This window comes from Ambystoma mexicanum, chromosome 9 (genome assembly GCF_040938575.1).
Source record: "Ambystoma mexicanum isolate Mex_15411 chromosome 9, UKY_AmexF1_1, whole genome shotgun sequence".
NCBI classification, from domain to species: Eukaryota; Metazoa; Chordata; class Amphibia; order Caudata; family Ambystomatidae; genus Ambystoma; species Ambystoma mexicanum.
In genome coordinates, this window is record NC_090931.1 from 200,225,024 (window position 1) to 200,249,973 (window position 24,950).

Consider the following 24,950-nt stretch of genomic DNA (forward strand, 5'->3'; position numbering starts at 1 on the left):
TGCTCCATTTGATTGTGCCCATCGTTGATTTGACCTGTGTTCTCCAGTGCCAGCCGTAGCAGCAAGCTAGCATCTGCTGGCACATGGTGGGCACGCTAAACCACAGGGCAAGGCCTAATTCCTTGTCGCATGTTGTTTAACCAGTCAATCTTGTAAACTACATGATATGGTGTCTCTAGACTGTCTGTTAGGCATGTCTGCCCCCCCCCCGCCCCCCATTCTAGAATCTGAGGTTCACTTGTAGCCAGAATGTGTCATATAGGAGGTTTCTGCCTGGCATCTCGCCTAGCAAATTACTGCCTTTTGTGTTGCAGCATTACATGCAAGACGTTTAGCTCTGCCATGTTAAGCCAGGGTCTACGCAGGATTCCTAAACGTGAAATGCCTTCAGGGTCCAGATTACAGAGACTTTGCACCTGGGAAAGTGCGAAGTCGCCCGGTATTGGCACTACAGGGAAGTTTACCCTATTTCTAAAAATACTGGGATATATCAGAAAACCACTGCACCATGACAAGTGCATTTTGGCATTCTATAAGCACCAGGGCAAAAAGGTCCCTAGTGCAAAAAAGATACATTTTGCGATGCGTTTTTGCACCAGGCCAAAGTGTGCCCTAGTGCTACTGTGCAATTCTGCACTTACACCGGTGCACAGTTTCAGTTATCTGGTCCCTGGTGTTTTGTGATGGCACCCTGCTCTTCCCTCTCCCAGAGCGGTGCGTGCAGTGCCGCTGCCGCCGGCTCTGGGTGCAAAGTCTCCTTGGAGCTGGGCTCGGATGTTGCCCCCTTGCACACACCTTCTGCGAGGTGGCACGATCCTTGAACCCACGATTCCACATGGCCAGATTAGTCAGGGATTTCCGAGTACAGAGATAACGACCCTCCCCCCGCCCCCACACACGCCGAGGCGGGCATAAAGAGGGCTCAGGGGCGGAGAGGGGCACAGGGCGCAGAGATCCGGCAGAGAAGCAGCACACAGCCTGGTAAGGTCCTCCTCTTTCCCAGAAACGGAATATGTATTTCAACAATGCCTGGGGAGGGCACCCCGCTTTCCCCTGGGGGGTATTGCGTATACTTAAGACACAGATTCGAACCCTGGGGTCACTCAGCATTCATCCGTCAGAGATCGATAAAATAATTACCATGAAATATTGGCTTATAACGCCTATAATTAGAGTGATTTAAAGTGTGAGGGATCCAGCAGGAAGCCATTTGTAAAACTGCGCTGCTGTTATGTTTACTAATATTGATAATGTTAATATAACTAATTAACATATTAACTAATATATATATAACTAATATTGATAATCTGTGGTACAGACTGACCACTACCATGCAGCGAAAGCGAATGGCTCACCCTCAAACAGCCACCTTCCTTTGCGAAAGTCTCACCCTCAAAACAGCCACCTTCCTTTGCGAATGTCTCACCCTCAAACAGCCACCTTCCGTTTCCTTTTGACGCCATAAAATCTACAATTTTTTCTTTTCACTCTTTTTATTATTATTATTTTATATTACAAGTATTTACTGAACGTGCTTCTCACTCAGGGGCAGGAGATCCGCATAACAAAAAAAAAGAACAGAAAACGTTTACCTCTAATTGCCGTTCTGTTGCCCCTTTCCACTGTTGCCCTCCACAGTATATACAGGTTTCTATGCCCGCCCCCTTTCCACTGTTGCTCTCCACAGTATATACAGGTTTCTATGCCCGCCCCCTTTCCACTGTTGCCCTCCATGGTATATACACACTTCTATGCCCGCCCCCTTTCCACTGTTGCCCTCCACGGTATATACACACTTCTATGCCCGCCACCTTTCCAATGTTGCCCTCCGTGGTATATACACACTTCTATGCCCGCCCCCTTTCCACTGTTGCCCTCCACGGTATATACACACTTCTATGCCCGCCACCTTTCCAATGTTGCCCTCTGTGGTATATACAGGCTTCTATGGCCGCCCCCTTTCCACTGTTGCGCCACCACAGTATATACAGGCTTCTATGGCCGCCCCCTTTCCACTGTTGCCCCTCCACAGTATATACAGGATTCTATGGCCGCCCCCTTTCCACTGTTGCCCCACCACAGTATATACAGGCTTCTATGCCCGCCCCCTTTCCACTGTTGCCCTCCACAGTATATACAGGTTTCTATGCCCGCCCCCTTTCCACTGTTGCCCTCCATGGTATATACACACTTCTATGCCCGCCCCCTTTCCACTGTTGCCCTCCACGGTATATACACACTTCTATGCCCGCCACCTTTCCAATGTTGCCCTCCGTGGTATATACACACTTCTATGCCCGCCCCCTTTCCACTGTTGCCCTCCACGGTATATACACACTTCTATGCCCGCCACCTTTCCAATGTTGCCCTCTGTGGTATATACAGGCTTCTATGGCCGCCCCCTTTCCACTGTTGCGCCACCACAGTATATACAGGCTTCTATGGCCGCCCCCTTTCCACTGTTGCCCCTCCACAGTATATACAGGATTCTATGGCCGCCCCCTTTCCACTGTTGCCCCACCACAGTATATACAGGCTTCTATGCCCGCCCCCTTTCCACTGTTGCCCTCCACAGTATATACAGGCTTCTATGGCCGCCCCCTTTCCACTGTTGCCCCTCCACAGTATATACAGGATTCTATGGCCGCCCCCTTTCCACTGTTGCCCCACCACAGTATATACAGGCTTCTATGCCCGCCCCCTTTCCACTGTTGCCCTCTACAGTATATACAGGCTTCTATGGCCGCCCCCTTTCCACTGTTGCCCCTCCACAGTATATACAGGCTTCTATGCCCGCCCCCTTTCCACCGTTGCCCCTCCAAAGTATATACACGCTTCCATGTCCGCCCTTTTGTTTCCCGGCAACGCCGCCTCTCCCCCTTCACTGAATACAACCTCTTCCCCCACGATTTCTCCAAGTTTATCCCTCCACTTCAAGACTTTCCACTGCTTCTTTTTCCACTGCGAGACTCTTTCCACTGTTTCTCTCTTCACTTCAGGATTCTTTCTTCACTTCCAGACTCTTCCCAGTTTCACGCTCCAGTCCAGGATTATTTCCACAATTTCCCTCTTCACGCCAAGACTCTTTGCACTGTTTCTCTCTTCACTTCCAGGCTTTTTCCATTGTTTCTCTCTTCACTTCCAGGCTTTTCCCACTGTTTCTCTCTTCACTCCAAGACTCTGCACTGTTTCTCTCTTCACTTCCAGACTATTTCCAATATTTATCTCCCCACTCAAGACTCCTTCCACCATTTCTCTCAATTTCAAGTCTCTGACCACTCAAGAATCGTTCCACTGTCTGTCCCTTCACTTCAAGACTCAAGTAACGGATCTCCCATCACTTGAACACACTTTGCACTATTTCTCTTTGAACTCCAAGACCCTTTGGACGTTTTCTCTCTTCACTGTCTCCCCTGACACTACGCCAGTTTTTCGCTGCATTGTTTTTCTTTCCCCTAGCTTAGTGTTTTATTTGATTTATTTCTCCTTCTTTGAAATAATACAGGGCGCCTCCCTTCACCTGCCATTTTAGTTAGTCTTCTACCGTCTTGTGTGCCTGCTTCTCCCCGCTTTGCCATTCTCTTCACTAACCCTAAACCTGCTCAACCCCCATCCTTCATTTTCATGTCCCCTTTGGCCATTTTAACCCTCGTTTTATAAAGTACACACTGCAGCCGCAGTCTTCATTTGTCTTTCTCGAAGTCGTCCAAAAGTAACTGCGTCATTCGCGAAAGCAGATTCGTCACCCTGAGGGAACGCCTCCGCAGTTTACTCTCCCGCCCAAATGGCCTTCCCCATTTCTCCCACACTCTACAGGGCCCCCACTTCTCTGGCCAAGCAAGTCTCTCCGCTTATTGAGTATATCGGGTCCCCAAACCCCGAAGCTGCGCCACAACGTCAAGCATTGTAGTCTAGGCGCAGTTATTTAAAAATGATAAAAGCCGCAGCCCTATAGGAGAAGCCATCTCTTGCTTGGTGCATATAGATCCCCGGGCCAAGTGATATATACTATATACCCTGTATGATGTTATGCCGACTTACCAAAACAGCGGCCTCTTGTGGTCTCTCGGAGTATGAAAGGCACCGTGTGAATGCTTTGTGAAGAAACACCTGTGGAATTTAGAGGGAAACGGACCCCCCCTTTCACTTAGGAAGAGACACCTGCTGCAGTCGCTGGAAGGGATGTCTTCTGCACGAGCATACACATTTAGGGCCCAATCAATGGATTTTGTTGCACGCTTCAAAGTGACTTTGCACTGCCGACACACAACCTAATTTATGAAATTGTGCAAAGTTAATTTTTGCAGTGCAAAGTGCATTTTGTATTGCAAAAATGACTTTGCACTGCTAAAATACCTTTGCACAGTTCCATGAATCAGGGTTTGTGTCGGCAGTGCAAAGTCACTTTGAACCGGGCAAAAAAATCCATGAATCGGACCCTAAGTCTTTTACGATTTAGTAAAATTCCTCAATTTGGTAAACCGCATGGAAAGTAGTGGAGGCGACTGAAGGGTAAAATGTAAATGTATATTACATGTATTGATCTTAAAGTTGGGATTGGATGATGCAATTTCTTCTGAGAGAGTAGTTGTTAGCTGTCCTTTTGATGAATGCTTTAAACTGTAATGTTTTTTAAACTGTGGCTACATAATAACACACATTGGCAAAGCCGACAGCCTGGGCTTTTGTGTAGGTATGGTATAGGCATTTTATTGCACACTAACACAATGGCACTACCAGGCTATTAGGTGGCAAAAGCTGGGAAAGGGTTGCCTTTGACCATACTCGTTTACAAGAGGATTCCAATGCAAGGGACAGATGTGAGGACAAACATAAAGCTTAAAAATAAAGGTGGCAGAAGGCACACTTGGTTATGACATTTTTATTCCACCAGGAGATGATTTACAATTACAATTAAGCCATCATCTATGAGAAGACTGCTTAGGAGTAACAATGGCATCCCATTAAAGCTATGCTTTGATGTTATAGCATGATAGCGCTATCTCAAAGACATCTGAGGATGGTGTGTTCTGGGAAGGGAGGGGCTGGTGTTGGTTGGGAATGGCCACAGGCATTAGCATGGCCTTTGGTGATCAATGACTGGGAAATACCAAACAACGCCCACAAGTGTGTGCCCCGTCCCCGCCACCCTCATTTTGTGTGATCCTATGCCAATAGTTTTGGCTCAAAAGGTGCCACTTAAGCACCACTTAACAGACACAACTAAAAACGCATTGAATTTTAGCAACATTTGGGATGGAAAAACAGACAATTATGTGACTTGTCCCCTTATGACCGAATATTTTAGGGTCACATTCCACAATTAATTTTGCATTTTGAGATGTGATGCTTGCAAAATACGTTTTTTTGCAAAAGAGAGGCTGACGAAGGCAGAGCTTAAACAGAGCGGCACCGCGGAACGTCGTCCATTTCCTTGGAGGAATTACTGGTTGGACATTTTGGGCCTCATCACGAGTTGGGCTGTATTCCCGGCTGTAATATTCCCGGCTGTAATAGCCCTAGCACCGACTGGTCCGGTGTTATTACCACCGGATCACGGGTTGGGCCTTAACGGTAAATCCCCATTCCTGATTGGGTCCATTGGATCCAATGGGGAATTTTCAGTGCTAATACTGCGGGCTAATACAACCGGCTGTAATACAGCCGAAAACAGGGATTTTCACCTCCAGAAAAAAGCTGCAGGTAAAACAGCCGGTTTAGCACCCAGCTCGTGATAGGGCCAGCCCTTAAATGTGGCCCCTTACCATCACATTTAAGGGCTACAGCCCAACTCGTGATGAGGCCCTTTGTTTTTACTTGTTAAGCCATTGGCTTTGGAAATGTTCCTCTAATATATTTCTCACCTATTGCCAGTGGTCGAAGTGAGCGGGAACGGTCGTGAGCGGTGTTCCACTACTTTTGGTTTTGACTGGTAACAGTTCCACTACTTATTTCACATTTCTCCACTTTAACACCCAATAGCAGTTCCAGTTCAAATTAGTTCTGCTTCAACTCAATTGGCTGTCAACCAGCAGGGCTGCAACCCTTGAAAAATGTGTTGCACACTGCTCCCTGCTTACCTACTCTGTCCCGTGCCAGGGTCACTGCTCCCTGCTTACCTACTCTGTCCCGTGCCAGGGTCGCAGCTCCACTACTTTTTTTGGTACACTTATACCACTGCCTATTGCTAAAATAGCACCAGCCGAGCTCATAAAGGATCGATCCATCGATAAGTTCCCATCCATCCATTTTATACAAGACGAAGCGGATCAGAAGGAACACTGTGCCAGCGGCTTCCTGCACAGTGTTACAGCTGTCAGCGGCATGGCTTCAGTACACTTGCCTGTAGGTGCATTGCTCAGGTTTCGGACAGAGCGGTGACCGGCATCTGGATGAATGCTGCCTTGGATGTGGATGGGCCGCGTTGTGGTGCCTTGGCGGTCTATGGTGCGGATCGGGGCGTTGCTCTGAATTAACATTGTGCTAGATTGCGTTGAGTTAGGCTGTTAGGTGAGTAGATGTGTCAAGTGACCCTCCAGTCCCATTGCCTCTTGTAGAAGTCGTCTTAAGTAGCCGGCTTGGTTTGGCCAGGCCCGCTACGGTTGGCCAAGCATTGGCCACAATGGGTGGATTCTGATCTTGGCTGTTTTCGCGCTTTGAGTCTTCCCTTGAAATGCATCGTACTCCTTTACTTCCACCCAGGGGTGGGCATGGACCAAAGGTAGCCGTAGAAATGTTTTGAAAAGAGACCTCATATAATAGAATGCGAGAAAGCCAAGCACTCGAACTACTTCAATACAATTTGGAAAAAATTGGCCCACATCTGTGCTTGTGAATGGATTAAAAAGTAGTTCAACACAAAACTGACATGTACCATTTGTTAAGGCCTGAAGCTTTAAAATACACGATTTACTTCAAAGGGATGTGGAGGATGTGGGCAGGAGGAAGGAAAGGGGCAGGGGGCAAGGGAGAGGGTTAGAGGAGCAGAAAACCAGGATACCCACACAAAAGAGGCCCATAAGGCAGAGACCCACTGGGAAATCTGGGTAGGCCAGTCCACCCCCGCTATATTGGGGTAGTGCCCACCCTACCTGGCTTCAGGTAGGAAGGAATTCCTTTCAGTGGCCTTCATGTTGGTTACACAAGCACTGAAACATAGTTCACCTGCCACCAGATCCTGAGCAGGACTCGTGAAGGCCAAACCTTTCTGATCTTAAAGACGTAAGATCCTAACAGGGAAATTAAGGATTTGCAAAGCCACAGTGAAGTGAGTTTGACAGCACTTGCTTCCTGACCCCCCGATGCGTCCACCCTGGACTGAGGAACAAACCCCCAAAATCCACGCCCCCCACACACCACTGCAATGGTCGACTATTGGAAGAGGCCCATAACTTGAGGACCAGGTGGGGGCATAGAGTTCCAGCAAGTGACAGCGGTCTCGAGAAGGATTTCTTCAGGTAGGAAGAATGGAGAAACTTGGAGGGTGTGGGGGGGAGGAGGGGGATCCTGACTCTGAAAACTCCTGATATCCCCAGTTTTGAACTTAAAAAGAGGGGGAAGGGCTATGAATATCCGAATGGGCCAAACAATCCGGTTTAAACCGAGTTCTGGTACCTCAGGACAGCCAGTGTAGGTACTGTAGGTTTGGGGGTGCAGGGGTGATCAACCTTCCCGGCCCTGACTACCAGCCTGGCCGCAGAGGCGCGAACACGAAAGAACCAAAGTCTGAACTAACCAAACAAAACTGGACCGAGCAGAGAAACGGCCTCTCGCATCCCGGTGTTGGGAGGAGGCAAACTTCAGTGGGAGTTGAAGCTCCATTTTGGAATTGTTTCTTTTTCGGATGAAAATGCCGGAGGCCTTTAGTTTGTGGATTGGAATCCCTTGTCCGCAGCTGCCTACATTTGGGGACCACCCTCTGTTTGAGAACACTTGCACCTGGGAGTGCACACTACAGAAAAACCATTTCCCACTTCACGACAGTTTTTTTTTTGTTTAGGGTTCCTGCATGGGGGGGACTTGTGCAAATACCGCTGAAGATTCACTCGCGTTGTCCTATCCCCAGATGATTGGGCCGGGGGAACATTCATGACACCCCCAAAATACCCACTGAGCTTTATGTAAATTATTGAAACAGGGAGCAGTATGGGAATAGAGCTCGTGCTCATAATCCACATTTTTTAGCGCCTTTGTCCACAGAATATGGTCTTATTTTTTTTTCCGTTTATTTGTGTATAGTTTATAAAAACTTTTACAAAATACATAGAAAAAGATCATTTTTTTTATAAAATCAGCAATAACATAAGATTTACATTTTGTTACAGAAGAAAAACAATTGCATTCTTGCTTTGTGCCTTCTATTTCTTATTTACATTATTAGTCATATTCCTTTTTAATCTATTTTGCACACATTCCTTAAAACAGATAATACTCTTAACCTCAAGGACATCGATTCACCATGTAACATCCTGGACCATAAAACATCTCTCAGTAACCAAAGCTTATAAACACATTTTCCAAAGTAACTTATTCTTGGTGTAATGAGTTCTGGACATGCATCATTTCATCTCTCTCCCGGCTCGTTACAGAATCTGCATAGTCCCATTTCCATATTTTTTATGTGCCCTCAGGCATATCATTTCATTTGTAGATATAACATTCTATCTGAATCTCATGAAATCAATTTTCATCTTCTTACAGGGAAATGTCTTTAAACATGATCCCAATTCTCCACAGAGTTTTTCTGATGTTAATATATGCACATACAGTCTGTATTTACAGATTGCAATTCCATTTTTTTCCCAATCCAATATCTTGAGTTTTCTCTTTGCCTTATTCGGGTTTGTTTTCATAATATCCATTACCTCTCCTACTTCCTCCAGAATACTTCACATTCACCCTTAGATTGTGTATATATATCCACCCGTATCATTCTCTCTTAATTGTCTATAAAGTGTACCATCTCGAGAGTATTTGCATTTACTCATGAGGCATAGTTTTTTCCACTGAATAAGGCTCGTAATCGATTACAGGCCAATCTCATACCTAGTCACTTCAATGGGTATCCATTTTGGCAAGAAATATAATATAGCTCTCTAGATCTTACTTTCAATGGCTCTATATTCGTGTTTCATTGTATTAGGCCAGAATTCTAGCCCATACAATATAGTCTGTAATAATTTGCTTCTATAGAATTCCCTCCAAGGTTCTAATGAGAATTTCCCATATTTGCAATCTACTCTCTTCATCTGGTTTATCATTCCACTTACTTTCGAGTTCAGGTAGTTCACAAAAAAATTGTTTTTTATACTTTGCAACTATGGGATAACCCAGGAATTGGAAGTTGTCTTTAGTTATAAGTTGAATATTTTCCCAGTTCCTTACGTACTTTCTCTCTTTTTTTTGTCTTGTCCTGCCTTTGATATCTTAATTATTACAGTCTTCAAAGGGTTAATGTTTAAATCCATAGCTTCCATGTAATTACCTAATGTTTTTATTAATCTTTGTAATCCCACCCGTGTGTTGTCAATAAGAAGAAAATCATCGGCAAATCCCGCCCAATTTATTTTCATTTTTCCTATTTTGGGAGAGACCAGAGTATTTATGTCTAACTCCTTTCCAACCCCGAACACATACAAGTTGTATAATGTAGGTCCAAAAATACAACCTTGGCTAATGCCTTTGTCAATAACGCACTCTTTTATTAACACACCTCTTATTGGCAATCCTATTTCTGCTAACGAGGGAGCATCTGTTAGAAGTGGGTGTTGAGCAGCAGTCTTTCTTCCCTGAGCATCTGTATATCAAAGGAAATTCTACCGCTGATGCATGAAAGAGTGCTGTGAGTATTTTGTTTATGTCTATGGAACCTTGACCCTGTTTCGATTGTTCACAGGTTGCCAGAGGAGTGTTGGGAAGATGCGGTGCTCAGCTGTAGCCTTGACTACCTTGCTGTTCCTCACAGGTAAAACCCCGGAACATCCTCCTTGATTCGCTTATTAGGGCGCATGCGTGGAGCAGGTTGAGGCGGCGATAGGGGGTTCACCTAGGTCTCTCACAGATAAGGTCGGCCACACGGCGTAGAACACTTGCTGTCAATAACGCACTCTTTTATTAACACACCTTTATTGCACTCAACACACTGAATTCTTTGTTGCCACTTAATTCAAAGACGTTTCGATAAGGTAACCCATTGGAACTCAGCCCCTGCTCTTCAGGGAATACACATTGGTCACTGCGGTTCCTAGGTATGTGCCAGACATGTAGTATGGAATATCCAGGCTGCTATGACCTGAGACCTCCCCTCCACTGACTTTGAACCCCAAATGGCTTGACTTTACTCTATTGCTTCCTGGTTAGGTTTGGGACTATATAGACTATTGTACTATGTTATTGACATCTGCCTCCCTTAGCCACCTCAGATTGCAACCTGCCACTTGTAAGGTACACACACATCTCGGCGGGGGGGGGGGGGGAACAGCCCTACTCATTGATACATAACTGACCTCCCTGTATAGTGCAGTGGCTGCCCCAGAAGGTCTGTGCTGGTCATCTGGAGTGATAGGGGCACTGGTGCCCAAAAGGCAGCCATGCCCTCCCGAAATCTGGACTTTAGCTGCATCTGCCCACCATCCAGGGGCTGTTTCCTGCCTCAGACCCTAGGCTTACAGTGCGGTGGATTTTGAGGCACTTTGGCACATCGAGATGTGGGTGCTTTTGAAGCACTTCATAAAATAGTACTCCAAAGCCGATGATGTGTGGGCAGCGAGGGGAAACCTTTGATTGGCTGTCGGGGACTGGTATTTTGGTGGGCCTTAGCCTCATACTCAACTCCGTTTTTTTTTTGTTTCTTGGGCGTCACGGTCAGAAGCCTCTTAACACCTTTTCCTCTCTCCCACAGGAACACAGGCTCGTTTCTTATGGCAGAACGAGGAGCCCCAGGGCACCGCACAGAGGGCCCAAGCGTTGGTCCAGGCCTACGTGCAGCAGGGGCTGGAGCTCGGCAAGGAGGCCATCAGTCAGGTGGAATCGTCAGAGTATGGGAAGAAGCTTGAGTAAGTGCTCCTTCCGCTCTGGCCGCTGCAGCTTTGCGCGCGTAAGAAGGGCACGCGGATACTGCATACATACATACATACATGCAGGTCAGGAGATGGTGTCTCTCCAGGTCGGTGCAGCAGGCCGTGGCCTCTGTGACTGGGCAAAGTAGTGTGGTGGACAGGCGATGGTGCAGCTCAGCACACACTGTCCCCCCCCTGGATACAATATACAAAACACAGGGATTCTACAGAACAGTGGCATACCTAGTCAGTCTTTATAGAGAGCATAGGCCCTTCCTGGGGGATTTATAGAGGGCACGTGCTTCCCCAGGAAAGATTTACAGTGAGCACGTGTCTCCTCTGAAGGTATCCATAGAGAGAACAAGCCTCCCCTACAGGGATTCATAGAGAGCACACAGATTCCCTGTAGGGATTTAAAGAGCAAACGCCTATTTAGAGGGATTCATTGAAAGCACAGGCTTTCCCCGAGGGCTTCATAGAGAGCACATGCATTGACTGAAGGGAATCATAGAGAGCAAAGGGCTTCCCTGAGGGATTGATAGTGCGCAGGCCTCCACTGAAGGAATTTATAGAGGGCACATGCCTTCACTGAAGGGATTCATAGAAAACACAGGCCTCCACTGAAGGTATTCACAAACGCACAGGGCTTCCCGGAGGAATTCATAGAGAGCACATGCCTCCACTGAAGGGATTCATAGAGAATGCATGCCTCCACTGAAGGGATTCATAGAGGGCACAGGCCTCCAATGAAGGGATTCATAGTGCGCCCAGGGCTTCTCAGAGGGATTCATAGAGTGCACAGGGCTTCTCGGAGGGATACATAGAGCGCACAGGGTTTCCCGGAGGGATTAATAGAGAGCACACGGATTCCCTGGAGGGATTTAAAGAGCAAAGGCCTATATTGGTAGGTGGGGAGGAGGGAGTTACAAAGAGCACAGGCCTCCGTTAGAGTGATTTATAGAAAGCGCACGCCTTCCTTGAGGGCTTCATAGAGAGCACATGCCTTTACTGAAGGGATTCATAGAGAGCACAGGGCTTCCCTTGGGGATTCATAGAGAGCACATGCCTCCACTGAAGTGATTAATAGAGTGCACAGGGCTTCCCTGAAGAGATTCATAGAGAGCACAGGGCTTCCCTTATGGATGCATAGAGAGCACATGCCTCCACTGAAGTGATTAATAGAGTGCACAGGGCTTCCCTGAGGGCTTCATAGAAAGCACACGGATTCCCTGGAGGAATTTAAAGAGAGCACAAGCCTCCACTGAAGAGATTAATAGAGTGCACAGGGCTTCCCTGAGGGCTTCATAGAGAGCACACGGATTCCCTGGAGGGATTTAAAGAGCAAAGTCCTATCTTAGAGGGATTCATAGAAAGCGTAGGCTTTCCCCGAGGGCTTCATAGAGAGCACATGCCTTGACTGAGGGGATTCATAGAGAGCAAAGGGCTTCCCTGAGGAACTGATAGAGAGCGCAGGCCTCCACTGAAGGGATTCATAGAGAGCACAGGCCTCCACTGAAGGGATTCATAGAGAGCGCAGGCGTTCACTCAAGGGATTTATACAGAGCGCAAGTCTCCACTGAAGGGATTCATAGAGAGCGCAGGCCTCCACTGAAGGGATTCATAGAGTGCACAGGGCTTCTCGGATGGATTCATAGGGAGCACATGCCTCCACTGAAGGGATTCATAGAGAGCACATGCCTCCACTGACGGGATTCATAGAGAGCACAGGCCTCAACTGAAGGGATTCATAGAGCGCACAGGGCTTCCCGCAGGTATTCATAGAGAACACAAGGCTTCCTCGAGGGATTCATTGAGAGCACAGGCCTCCACAGAAGAGATTCATAGAGAGCACAGGGCTTCCCTGAGGGATTCATAGAGACCGCATGCCTACACTGAAGGGATTCATACAGAGCGCGCAGGGCTTCCCTGGAGGGAATTTAGAGAAAACACATGCCTCAACTGAAGGGATTCATAGAGAGCACAGGGCTTCCCTGCGGGATTCATAGAGAGCACAAGGCTTACCTGGGGCTGTTTAAAGAGCAAAAGCCGATCCCTCACTGGTCGCTGAGCTTCCGGATCCTTGCTGCTTTCTGGCCTTCCTAGTTCCCGCTCCTTTCTGTACTTCCTGGTCCCCGTTGCTCTCTGGCCTTCCCGGCCCCTGCTGCCCTCTGGCATTCCTGGGCCCTTCTCCTCTATGTACTGCCTGTTATCTGCCGCCATCGGGCATTCCTGGTCCCTGCAGCCCTCTGGCCTTCCTGATCCCTGCCGCCTCTGGCCTTTCTAGTCCCTTCTCCTCTTTGCACTTCCTGGTCCCTGCTGCTCTCTGGCCTTCCAAGTCGCTGCTGCACTCTGACCTTCCTCGTCCCTTCTCCCCTCTGTGCTGCCTGGTCCCTTCTGCTCTCTGGCCTTCCTGGTTTCTGCTACTCTCTGGCCTTTCTGGTCCCTTCTGCTCTCGTGCCTTCCGGATCTCTGCTGCCCTTTGGCCTTCCAGGTTCCTGCTGCTCTCTGGTCTTCCTGGTCCCTTCTGCTCTCTGGCCTTTCTGGTTCCTTCTGCTCGCTGGCTTCCTGGTCCCCTGTGCTCTCTGTCCTTCCTGGTGCCTGATGCCCTCTGGCCTTCCTGGTCCCTTCTCCTCTCTGTACTGCCTGGTCTCTTCTGATCTTTGTCCTTCTTGGCCCCTGCTGCTTTCTGGTCTTCATGGTCCGTGTTGCTCTCTGGCCTTCATGGTCCCTTCTGCTCTCTGGCCTTCCGGGTCCCTTCTCTTCTCAGTACTTCCTGATCCCTGCTGTCATCTGGCATTCCTGGTCCCTGCTGGCCTCTGGCCTTCCTGGTCCCTTCTCCCCTCAGTACTTCCTGGTCCCTGCTGTCATCTAGCCTTCATGGGCCCTGCTGTCATCTGTACTTTCTGGTCCCTTTTGCTGTCAGGCATTTATGGTCCCTTCTGCTCTCTGGCCTTCCTGGTCCCTTCTCCTCGCTGTTCTTCCTGTCCCTTCTGCTCTGCGACCTTCCTGGTCCCTTCTGCTCTCTGGCCTTCCTGTTCCCTGCTGCCCTCTGGCATTCCTGATCCCTGCTGCTCGCTGGCCTTTCTGGTCCCTTCTGCTCTCTGTCCTTCCTGGTCCCTGATGCCCTCTGGCCTTCCTGGTCCCTTCTCCTCTCTGTACTGCCTGGTCTCTTCTGATCTTTGGCCTTCTTGGCCCCTGCTGCTTTCTGGTCTTATGGTCCCTGTTGCTCTCTGGCCTTCATGGTCCCTTCTGCTCTCTGGCCTTCCGGGTCCCTTCTCTTCTCAGTACTTCCTCATCCCTGCTGTCATCTGGCATTCCTGGTCCCTGCTGGCCTCTGGCCTTCCTGGTCCCTTCTCCCCTCAGTACTTCCTGGTCCCTGCTGTCATCTAGCCTTCATGGGCCCTGCTTTCATCTGTACTTTCTGGTCCCTTTTGCTGTCAGGCATTTATGGTCCCTTCTGCTCTCTGGCCTTCCTGGTCCCTTCTCCTCGCTGTTCTTCCTGTCCCTTCTGCTCTGCGACCTTCCTGGTCCCTTCTGCTCTCTGTCCTTCCTGTTCCCTGCTGCCCTCTGGCATTCCTGATCCCTGCTGCTCGCTGGCCTTTCTGGTCCTTTCTGCTCTTTGTCCTTCCTGGTCCCTGCTGTCATCTAGCCTTCCTGGGCCCTGATCTCATCTGTGCTTTCTGGTCGCTTTTGCTCTCTGGCATTTATGGTCTCTTCTGCTCTCTGGCCTTCCTGGTTCCTTCTTCTCCTCTCTGTACTTCCTGATCCCTGATGCCCTCTGGCCTTCCTGGTCCCTGCCGCCTCTTACCTTCCTAGTCCTTTCTCCTCTCTGTCCTTCCTGGTCCCTTCTCCTCTCTGTCCTTCCTGGTCACTGCTGTCATCTGGCCTTCCTGTCCCTGCCGACTCTTACCTTCCTGGTCCCTTCTCCGCTGTCCCTTCTGCTCTCTGGTCCCTTCTGCCCTCTGGCCTCCCTAGTCTCTTCTCCTCTCTGTACTTCCTGGTCCCTGCTGCCCTCTGGCCTTCCTGTCCCTGCCGACTTTTACCTTCCTGGTCCCTTCTCCACTGTACCTTTTCCTCTCTGGCCTTCCTGGTCCCTTCTCCTCTCTGTACTTCCTGGTCACTGCTGTCATCTGTCCGTCCTGGACCCTGCCTCCTCTTACCTTCCTGGTCCCTTCCTGGCCCATTCTCCTCTCTGGCCTTCCAGGTCCCTGCTCTCTGTATTTCCTGGTCCCTTCTGCTCTCTGGCCTCTCTGGTCTCTTCTCCTCTCTGTACTTCCTGGTCCCTGCTGCCCTCTGGACCTCCTGGTCCCTGCTGCCCTCTGGACGTCCTGGTCCCTGCCACCTCTTACCTTCCTGGTTCCTTCTCTCTGGCCTTCCTGGTACCCGCTGCTTGCTGGCCTCCCTGGTCCCTTCTGCTCTCTGTATTTCCTGGTCCCCTCTGCCCTCTGGCCTTCCTGGTCCCTTCTCCCCTCAGTACTTCCTGGTCCCTGCTGTCATCTAGCCTTCCTGGGCCCTGCTGTCATCTGTACTTTCTGGTCGCTTTTGCTCTCTGGCTTTTATGGTCCCTTCTGCTCTCTGGCCTTCCTGGTCCCTTCTCCTCGCTGTTCTTCCTGTCCCTTCTGCTCTGCGACCTTCCTAGTCCCTTCTGCTCTCTGGCCTTCCTGTTCCCTGCTGCCCTCTGGCCTTCCTGATCCCTGCTGCTCGCTGGCCTTTCTGGTCCCTTCTGCTCTTTGTCCTTCCTGGTCCCTGCTGTCATCTAGCCTTCCTGGGCCCTGCTCTCATTGGTACTTTCTGGTCGCTTTTGCTCTCTGGCATTTATGGTCCCTTCTGCTCTCTGGCCTTCCTGGTTCCTTCTCCTCTCTGTACTTCCTGATCCCTGATGCCCTCTGGCCTTCCTGGTCCCTGCCGCCTCTTACCTTCCTAGTCCTTTCTCCTCTCTGGCATTCCTGGTCCCTTCTCCTCTCTGTCCTTCCTGGTCACTGCTGTCATCTGGCCTTCCTGCCCCTGCCGACTCTTACCTTCCTGGTCCCTTCTCCGCTGTCCCTTCTGCTCTCTGGTCCCTTCTGCCCTCTGGCCTCCCTGGTCTCTTCTCCTCTCTGTACTTCCTGGTCCCTGCTGCTCTCTGGCCTTCCTGTCCCTGCCGACTTTTACCTTCCTGGTCCCTTCTCCGCTGTCCCTTCTTCTCTCTGGTCTTCCTGGTCCCTTCTCCTCTCTGTACTTCCTGGTCACTGCTGTCATCTGTCCATCCTGGACCCTGCCTCCTCTTACCTTCCTGGTCCCTTCCTGGCCCATTCTCCTCTCTGGCCTTCCAGGTCCCTGCTCTCTGTATTTCCTGGTCCCTTCTGCTCTCTGGCCTCCCTGGTCTCTTCTCCTCTCTGTACTTCCTGGTCACTGCTGCCCTCTGGACTTCCTGGTCCCTGCTGCCCTCTGGACCTCCTGGTCCCTGCCACCTCTTACCTTCCTGGTTCCTTCTCTCTGGCCTTCCTGGTACCTGCTGCTTGCTGGCCTCCCTCGTCCCTTCTGCTCTCTGTATTTCCTGGTCCCCTCTGCTCTCTGGGCTTCCTGATCCCTTCTGCTCGCTGGCCTCCCTGGTCCCTTCTGCTCTCTCTATTTCCTGTTCCCTTCTGCTCTCAGGCCTCCGTGGTCCCTTCTGCTCTCTGGCCTTCCTGGCACCCGCTGCTCTCTGGGCTTCCTTGTCCCTTCTGCTCTCTGGCATTCCCTGCTGCCCTCTGGCCTCCCTGGTCCCTTCTGCCCTCTGGCATCCCTGGTCTCTTCTCCTCTCTGTACTTCTTCGTCCCTGCTGCCCTCTGGCCTTCCTGTCCCTGGCCGCCTATGCCCTGTGTGCCCACTGCTTTCTGATCTGCACAAGTCCCACTGCTGCTTTCTGTGCTGCTCCGCCGCCCTCTGGCCTGTGCTATTCTACTCCACTCTCACCTGCCTGTCTCTGCAGCCCTGTGTCCTGCTCTGCCCTCTTGCCTGCGCTCGTCTGCTGCTCTTTGACCTTCCCGGTCCCCTCTGGTCTCTGGGCTTCCTGGCCCCTTCTGCTCTCTGGCATTCCCTGGTCCCATCTGTGCTCTGGGCTTCCTTGTCCCTTCTGCTCTCTGGCATTCCCTGCTGCCCTCTGGCCTTCCTGTCCCTGGCCGCCTCTGCCCTGTGTGCCCACTGCCCTCTAATCTGCACATGTCTCACTGCTGCTCTCTGTGCTGCTCCACCGCCCTCTGGCCTGCGCTATTCTGCTCCACTCTCGCCTGCCTGCCTCTGCAGCCCTCTGTCCTGCTCTGCCATCTTGCCTGCTGCGTCTGCTACTGCTCTCTGACCTCCTAGTCGCTGCTGCCCCATGACCACTGCACCTCTCTTATCTTCTCAGCATCAAGATCATGGATAAGCTGAATACCTTACTCGCCAACGCTGGGCACATGCAGAAGCAGCTGGCGCCCTACATGGAGCAGGCCCGCGAGCAGGTCGCCAAGGAGTACTCCCGGGACCTGAGCGTCGTCAAGGACAAGATCCAGCCCATCGTGGAGCAGTTCCTCAAGCGCTTCGAGCAGGAAATGAAGGACTACCAGCAGAAGCTGGCGCCCCTGGGCGGCGAGCTGCGCCAGCAAGCCAGCCAGAACCTGGAGGCCTGGTCCAAGAAGCTGCTGCCCGTGGCGGAAGAGTTCCGTGATAAGATTCGCGCGGAGGTGGACAAGGCTCGCACCGCCATTGCGCCCTTGAGTGAAGAGATGCAGCAGCAAGTGGCCAAGAAGATGGAGGAGCTGCGAAGCAGGCTCGGGCCCAACGCCCAGGAGTACCGGGACCAGCTGAACACCCAGATTGAAATCTGGAGGAAGAAGTTTGGGCCCGCGCTCGAGGGGCTGAAGGAGCTCATCCCCCACGCCGAGGAAGTCAGGAGTAAGCTGAACAGCTTGTACGAAACGGCCAAAGCGCAAGTTGCCCCGGCCGCATGAAGAGGCTCTGTCGAGGCATCACCCGGCCTGAGACTTTTCCTTGATGTGTGTCCTTGAACCACCCCTTGGTCTCCGCCTTGCCATTCACTTCCCTTGTCTGCAATAGAACTCTGGGAGGTATCTGTACCATTATTAACCTCTGGCTGGTCCATAAAGCTAGTTATTGCCCTCCACCCTTAAAAAATGGGCTCAGCCGGTGGGCGAGGGCACATAATGAATATTAAGGCACAACACTGCTATTGGTCATGTGTTCCTCTGTTCCCTTCACTTGTTTGAATGCTTTGGAAATCGTATGAGCTGAGCGCGCTGCCATGGTCCCTCTTGGTCTGTAGGTCCGGCCGTGGGGGGCTTCCAACCTCATCCTACCCTGGCAACTCCTCTCTTGTGCAAAGGTAATTGCAGAACTTGGAGCCAGCCAGTCTCCTTGGTCATTGAAAAGCTCCCCCGCCCCCCATCCTCCACTGTTGGTTCTCATACCCTTGGTCTTCCCATCGACGTGAAAACTGGTCGCTTAATTGACCCGACCAGTCACCTGACCAACTTTCCAAGCTCAGACTTTCACTCCACCAGCACATTTCTCTTGAATTGTTGAATAAAACACAAGGCAATACACGGTTTGAGATGTCTGTTTTTTTTGAGAGCTTATCAAACGTTTGTCCCCCTGTCACTACCAGAAAGGGGTATTATGAGTGGCAGAACAGGAGTGTGGGGTGGGATTCAGAGGAAGTTTGTGGGGATTCAGTGTGTCCTGGAGCGACAGCGAGAGCTGGGAATCAGAACTGGAATAGCCACGGCTGCTTCAGGTGATCACGAGGTGCATCAGCGGGGTTCCAGCTGTGCTCCAGAACTGAGGTGCATTGGCAGATGTGTGTGGGCATCCCAGTGCGGTTACATTGGTACTCAGGTCAGGATTTAAGCCCATTAGTGGGACTCAACGTGTGGGCCCCAAGAGCTGCAATACCCGTATGTTCTGCAGATGAGGACTGAGGTGCATTGGCAGAGTTGTGTGGGCATCCCAGTGTGGTTACATTGGTACTGTATGTCAGGATTGAAGCCCATTAGCGGGGCTCAATGTGTGGGCCCCAGAGCTGCATGGTAAATGCATTGGTCAGGCACAGCCGTAGTGGTATTAACTGGCCATTGATAGTAGCAGCTGCAAAATGGTGCAAGTACCTGGGCATATACCAGCAGTGCCTGGTAAATGCCTAATGCTTATACAGAAGCCTACACGGTTTACTTTGCCAATGCTTGTTTTAAGAAAACTTCAGTGAGGACACGCATACTGCTCATACATCGAGTGGCTGAAGGCAGACCTCGTTACAACATTTTTATTACTGCAGTAGAACGTTTACGGCTCCAATTAAGTAATTAACTCTCAGAAGACCGATTTGAAAAAAAAAATGTGACAGGCACATCAATTACAAAGTTTGATGGTAAGGCTTCATTAGAGCGGATCTCAAAGAGGTCCCAGGAGGTTGCATTTTGGGTAGGGAGGGTCAGGAAGTGGGTGGGAATGTCCATAGGGATTAGCATGACCATGGGCAGTCAAAGGGTGGACTAATAACCAAATAACACCTAAACGCTTTGGGTGCATCCTCATATGCCATTTTCCCTGGCTTTACTCTAATGTCGTAGTTTTGATTTACAGGTGGCCACCTACGGGCCAAAACTAAAAACTAGAATGGACTATCATCGACAAAATGGAGTGGGTATGGTGACATATTAGGTGCTTGGGCACAGCAGTGTTTTGGGCCTGGGCAGTCGAAAAGCAGCCATTGCTGCAAGTCCTTCTTGATGAATGTTAGCAGGGTTTAGTGTGTGGGTCCCACTACTGGAACGACCTGATTGAGGTGCATTTACAGAGCCCTGTGGAACCCAGAAGACATTGGGTGATGCTGGTCTGGTCCGGTTTATTGGTGGAGCTGGACTTCAGCCAAGGTCCAAATACCCCAGGGAATTGCTGAACAGGAACATTGCCATCACAGTACACTCCTGGGTTACTTTTAGTCTGGCACTCTCCATCCTTGCCAACGTGTTGGGAACCCAGCTCCAGAATCAGGCCCGGCCCAGAAAACTGTTCTTTCTTTTGTAAAGCTGCTGCTACAGGATTTAGAATGGACAGTCTCACCCACTCTTTTTTTACTCTTTCAAAATACCTATATGAGAGTGGGAAAGGGCACAAATAGCACAAATGGGTGTTCCTGTCTGCTTTGCATTACATCACAAGAGCATTTCCTGAATATAACAGTGAGCAGAGATCTCTATATCTGATCAACAAGTCTGTGATAAAAGGGTTGTATCTGTGAATCTCTAAATATGAAACAGACACATGGCTTCGTGATCACATCACTGTCCATAACACACACCCTAAGATTAAGATGTTTGTAAACATGAACCATACGTACTCATTGGGACCACTTAAGTTTTGGGATGTGAGTATAAAATGGCTGCAACATCAGCCTCTCAAAAGGGCACAAGGGCTTGCTTTCTTCTTGTTTCTGGAGAATTTTAGGTGAGGAGGGGCTGGGTATCAGTGTGAGCATGCCCAGCCCCCAATACAGAAACAGTCCTACTGAAGATATTTAAGAAAATATTTAAGACTGGTTATTAGTTATTGATCCATCTAGCGTTGCTTTTGTCTTCATGCATTTTCATGGTGTTTAACTTTCTAAACAATAAAAAGCAGCAGGACAAAATAAAGGGCAATGATGAGTTTCTATAGTAATACCACAGAGAAGCTACAACTAAAGGACCGCATGCCATCAGTGAATTCTAACTGCGTTCGACCTAAGCCGGCATCAGTGATCCGGGACGCATCACCTACCCAGGTGAATTCTTGTAACCTGTTTTTTTTTGCGATAACATTTCAGGCATCCAGGCAAAAGTTACCTTAAATAGGCGCTCAAAGACCGAGCAAGATCATATACAGAAGTGTCTGACTGGTGGGCGGGCGGAGGACTCCACCCACTGCACTGCAGTCTTCAATTTATTTGCATTATTGATTTAGCTGATTTTCTATTGATTTAGCTGATTCTCATCAACTTTACAATATATTTTACAAATGTTAAAATATTAAGCAATTCATAAAAGAAAATAATAAAGAAGAACATAAAAACAATTACATTACATAACAAGGAAGACAGATTGGTCCATTCATTCGGCATTGATCTACAACTAAAATAAAACCAATATTTACTTTGCTAAACACGTGTTATGCGCAAGTTCAATAATTGTGACTTGATCCATTTTTTGACAATCTTTAGATCAGAATAAGAATTCAGTCAACCTTCTTAGCAGGATCAACCTTAGAATTTAAAATTCAATCCTCAGTTTGAAATGGTCACGAGCATATTATTTAAGCAATGCTTATCTCAGTTTTAATGCGTGTAAAAAGCCAGAGGCACCAATTCTCACTGAGGTCAATGATCCACAAAAGATGAATTGCCATCATTCGTAATTTTAAATTACTCTTCGAAGAGACCAATTTAGCTATTTTAAAAGCTCTCAAACCCACTAACGTCTGGCAGCAGACATTGTTCCCTTTATGACCCTTTTTGTCAATAAATCATTGGATCAAGGGTCCGGCCCTCCCAAGTTAAAAAAAATCGTCAATTTCTCCATTGCTGAAAAAGGAGAACTTGGACTCTGAAAACGTACAGAAATCCTGGAGAAAATCGTTACTAATCAACTGCAGGAGTTTGTAGATAAGGAGTCCCTTTTGGACCCGCTTCAATCAGGGTTCCGCCCAAAATTTGGGATGTAAATAGGGTTGGTGGCAGAGTGGGATGAACTGTTACGTATAGCAGACCAAGGGCGACTTTCCCTGCTGGTAATGCTAGACCTGTCAGCAGCGTTTGACACGCTGGACCATGTCATCCTCGTCAAACATCTAAGGCAAGTGGGGCAGGTCTCATCTAGGGCCGTTAGTTGGTTTGCCACTTTTTTTTCAGAGCGTCGCCAACAGCCGAGGTTGGGAGGTATTCTATCAGACTCCATTGGGCAGGATTGTGGGGTCCCTCAGGTTTCCTCATTGGCACCTTTCTTATTTAATCTTTACTTGAGGCCATTGATGGATATACTGCAGAAGCATATAGTTGGTTTCCAGTCATATGCGGGTGATATGCAGTTGTTCATTAGATTGTACAATGTGGAGGAATCCTTTTTGAGGATTACAGTCTGATTGGATGAAATCAGCAGCTGGATGTCAGCCAACTCTCTCTTGTTAAATTTTAATACGACGGAAATTACCTTGTTCGGACCAAAACATCTCCTTAAACAGGACAGATGTCCCCTGTCTCTGGTTTTGTTGGGTACCAAATTAAAAATCGCACCTAGTTTAAAAAACCTTGACTGTGTATGGCAGAACGATTTGGGCTGTGAAGGCCATATCAGAGCCAAGTAAGTACAGGCCTTTTTGTACTCCCTACATCTACTCAGGCAAGTTCTCTCCTTTGTTCCTGTGAATGAACAGGCGGTAGTGGTGGAAACATTGGTAATTCCGCAGCTAGACTATTGTAATATTCTCTTCGCTGGCGTTCCTGCTAAATCTATTGACTTCAAAAGGCACAAAATGCCAGAGTCGGAATGGTGTTTGGAGTAATAAAATCCACACTCATTTCTGGATTACAGCGATCACTCCACTAGCCAGCGTTGGAGGACAGGATCAGGTTCAAGATCCTATGTCTGATATGCAAAAGTCTTAATAAGTTGCCTGTGTTGCTGTACCAGCCAACACAGGCACTGCGATCTTGGAACAAGTTACTTGTGGCTGTTCCTTCTTCGTCTTGTGTCTATAGAGGTGACCAGAGATTATTGGATTTTCGGCCCCAATGAATGGAACCGTCTTCCCTTGGAGATTAGGAAGTTGAAGTCCTTTTCTAAATTCCGCAAAGCAGTAAAAACCTATTTGTTTAAATAAGCATTGTAAGTGTTAGTTTTCCTGAATTCGTCCCTCTATAAATTGATGATTATTCAAACCTGCTACATTGTTTGCCATCCGCGCCTAGATTCGTTTCATTTCGTACTGCTGCGCGTTAAAAATGTCTCCCTCCCTCTCTCCCTTCCTTCCTTCCTTCCTCCCTCCCTCCCTCCCTCCCTCACTCACTCACTCACTCATTTGACAATGCAGTTCTGATATTCACTTAATGACTCTACATGGATCAAGTATGCCGGTCTATGTAACAACATGGCTAGCCAAACTTCTACTGCAAGCATATTGTATTTAGGTTGTACGTGTAATGCAATTTAATTGTCCTTTATGAAGTGCAAGTTATCCCCATAGGGGTATTCTGGCACCAAGCCTTATCCGGAGACCGCATATTGCCCATGCCTGGAGTATATTAGGAAACTATTGCACCATGACAAGTGCATTTTGGCATTCTAGAAGCACCAAAATTGCCCTAGTGCAAAAAAGATGCATTTTCTGATAGGTTTTTGCACCAGGCCAAGGTGTGCCCTAGTGCTACACACCAGCACCAGGGCAGCCTTTGCCCTAGTGCTACCGTGCAATTATGAATTTACACGGTTGCAAAGTTTCCGTAATCTGGCCCCTGGTGTTTTGTGATGGCCTCCTTGCCCACACCTTCTGCGAGGTGGCACGATCCTTGAACCCACGATTCCACACGGTCAGAATAGTCAGGGATTTCCTTTCCCAGAAACGGAATATGTATTTCAACAATGCCTGGGGAGGACACCCCGCTTTCCCCTGGGGGGTATTGTGTATACTTAAGACACACATTCGATCCCTGGGGTCACTCACCATTCATCCGTCAGAGATCGATAAAATAATTACCATGAAATATTGGCTTATAACGCCTATAATTAGGAGTGCTTTAAGTGTGAGGGATCCAGCAGGAAGCAATTTATAAAACTGTGCTGCTGTTATGTTTACTAATATTGATAATAATTGCCTGTGGTACAGACTGACCACTACCCTGTAGCGAAAGCGATTGGCTCACCCTCAAACAGCCACCTTCCTTTGCGAAAGTCTCACCCTCAAAACAGCCACCTTCCTTTGCGAATTTCTCACCCTCAAACAGCCACCTTCCTTGCTAATGTCTCACCCTCAAACAGCCACCTTCCTTTGCGAAAGTCTCACCCTCAAAACAGCCACCTTCCTTTGCGAAAGTCTCACCCTCAAAACAGCCACCTTCCTTTGCGAATGTCTCACCCTCAAAAAGCCACCTTCCTTGCGAATGTCTCACCCTCAAACAGCCACCTTCCTTGCGAATGTCTCACCCTCAAACATCGACCTTCCTTTTTCCTTTTGACGCCATAAGATCTACAATTTTTTCTTTTCACTCTTTTTATTATTATTATTTTTAATTACAAGTATTTACTGAACCTGCTTCTCACTCGGGGGCAGGAGATCCGTATAACCAAAAAAAGAACAGAAAACGTTTACCTCTAATTGCCGTTCTGTTGCCCCCTTTCCACTCTTGCCCTCCACGGTATATACACACTTCTATGCCCGCCCCCTTTCCACTGTCGCCCTCCACAGTATATACACGCTTCTATGCCCGCCCCCTTTCCACCGTTGCCCCTCCACAGTATATACAGGCTTCTATGCCCGCCCCCTTTCCAATGTCGCCCTCCACGGTATACACACACTTCTATGCCCGCCCCCTTTCCACCGTTGCCCCTCCACAGTATATACAGGCTTCTACGCCCGCCCCTTTTCCACCGTTGCCCTCCACAGTATATACAGGCTTCTATGCCCGCCCCCTTTCCACCGTTGCCCCTCCACAGTATATACAGGCTTCTATGCCCGCCCCCTTTGCACTGTCGCCCTCCACAGTATATACACGCTTCTATGCCCGCCCCCTTTCCACCGTTGCCCCTCCACAGTATATACACGCTTCTGTGCCCACCCCCTTTCCACTATTGCCCTCCGCGGTATATACACACTTCTATGCCCGCCCCTTTCCACTGTTGCCCTCCACAG

General features: G+C 49.0%; 1 protein-coding gene across 1 annotated transcript; it reads left to right on the top strand.

Annotated features, from left to right (window-relative positions):
• Positions 1–849: 849 nt before the first annotated feature.
• On the top strand, positions 850–18,617 carry LOC138487878 (apolipoprotein A-I-like). The gene is made up of 4 exons (XM_069614495.1): positions 850–981; positions 9,896–9,964; positions 10,901–11,054; positions 17,425–18,617. Exons 2-4 carry the CDS (start codon positions 9,919–9,921, stop codon positions 18,005–18,007), a joined length of 783 nt encoding a protein of 260 aa, XP_069470596.1. The 5' UTR covers positions 850–981; positions 9,896–9,918; the 3' UTR covers positions 18,008–18,617.
• The last annotated feature ends 6,333 nt before the right edge of the window (positions 18,618–24,950 follow it).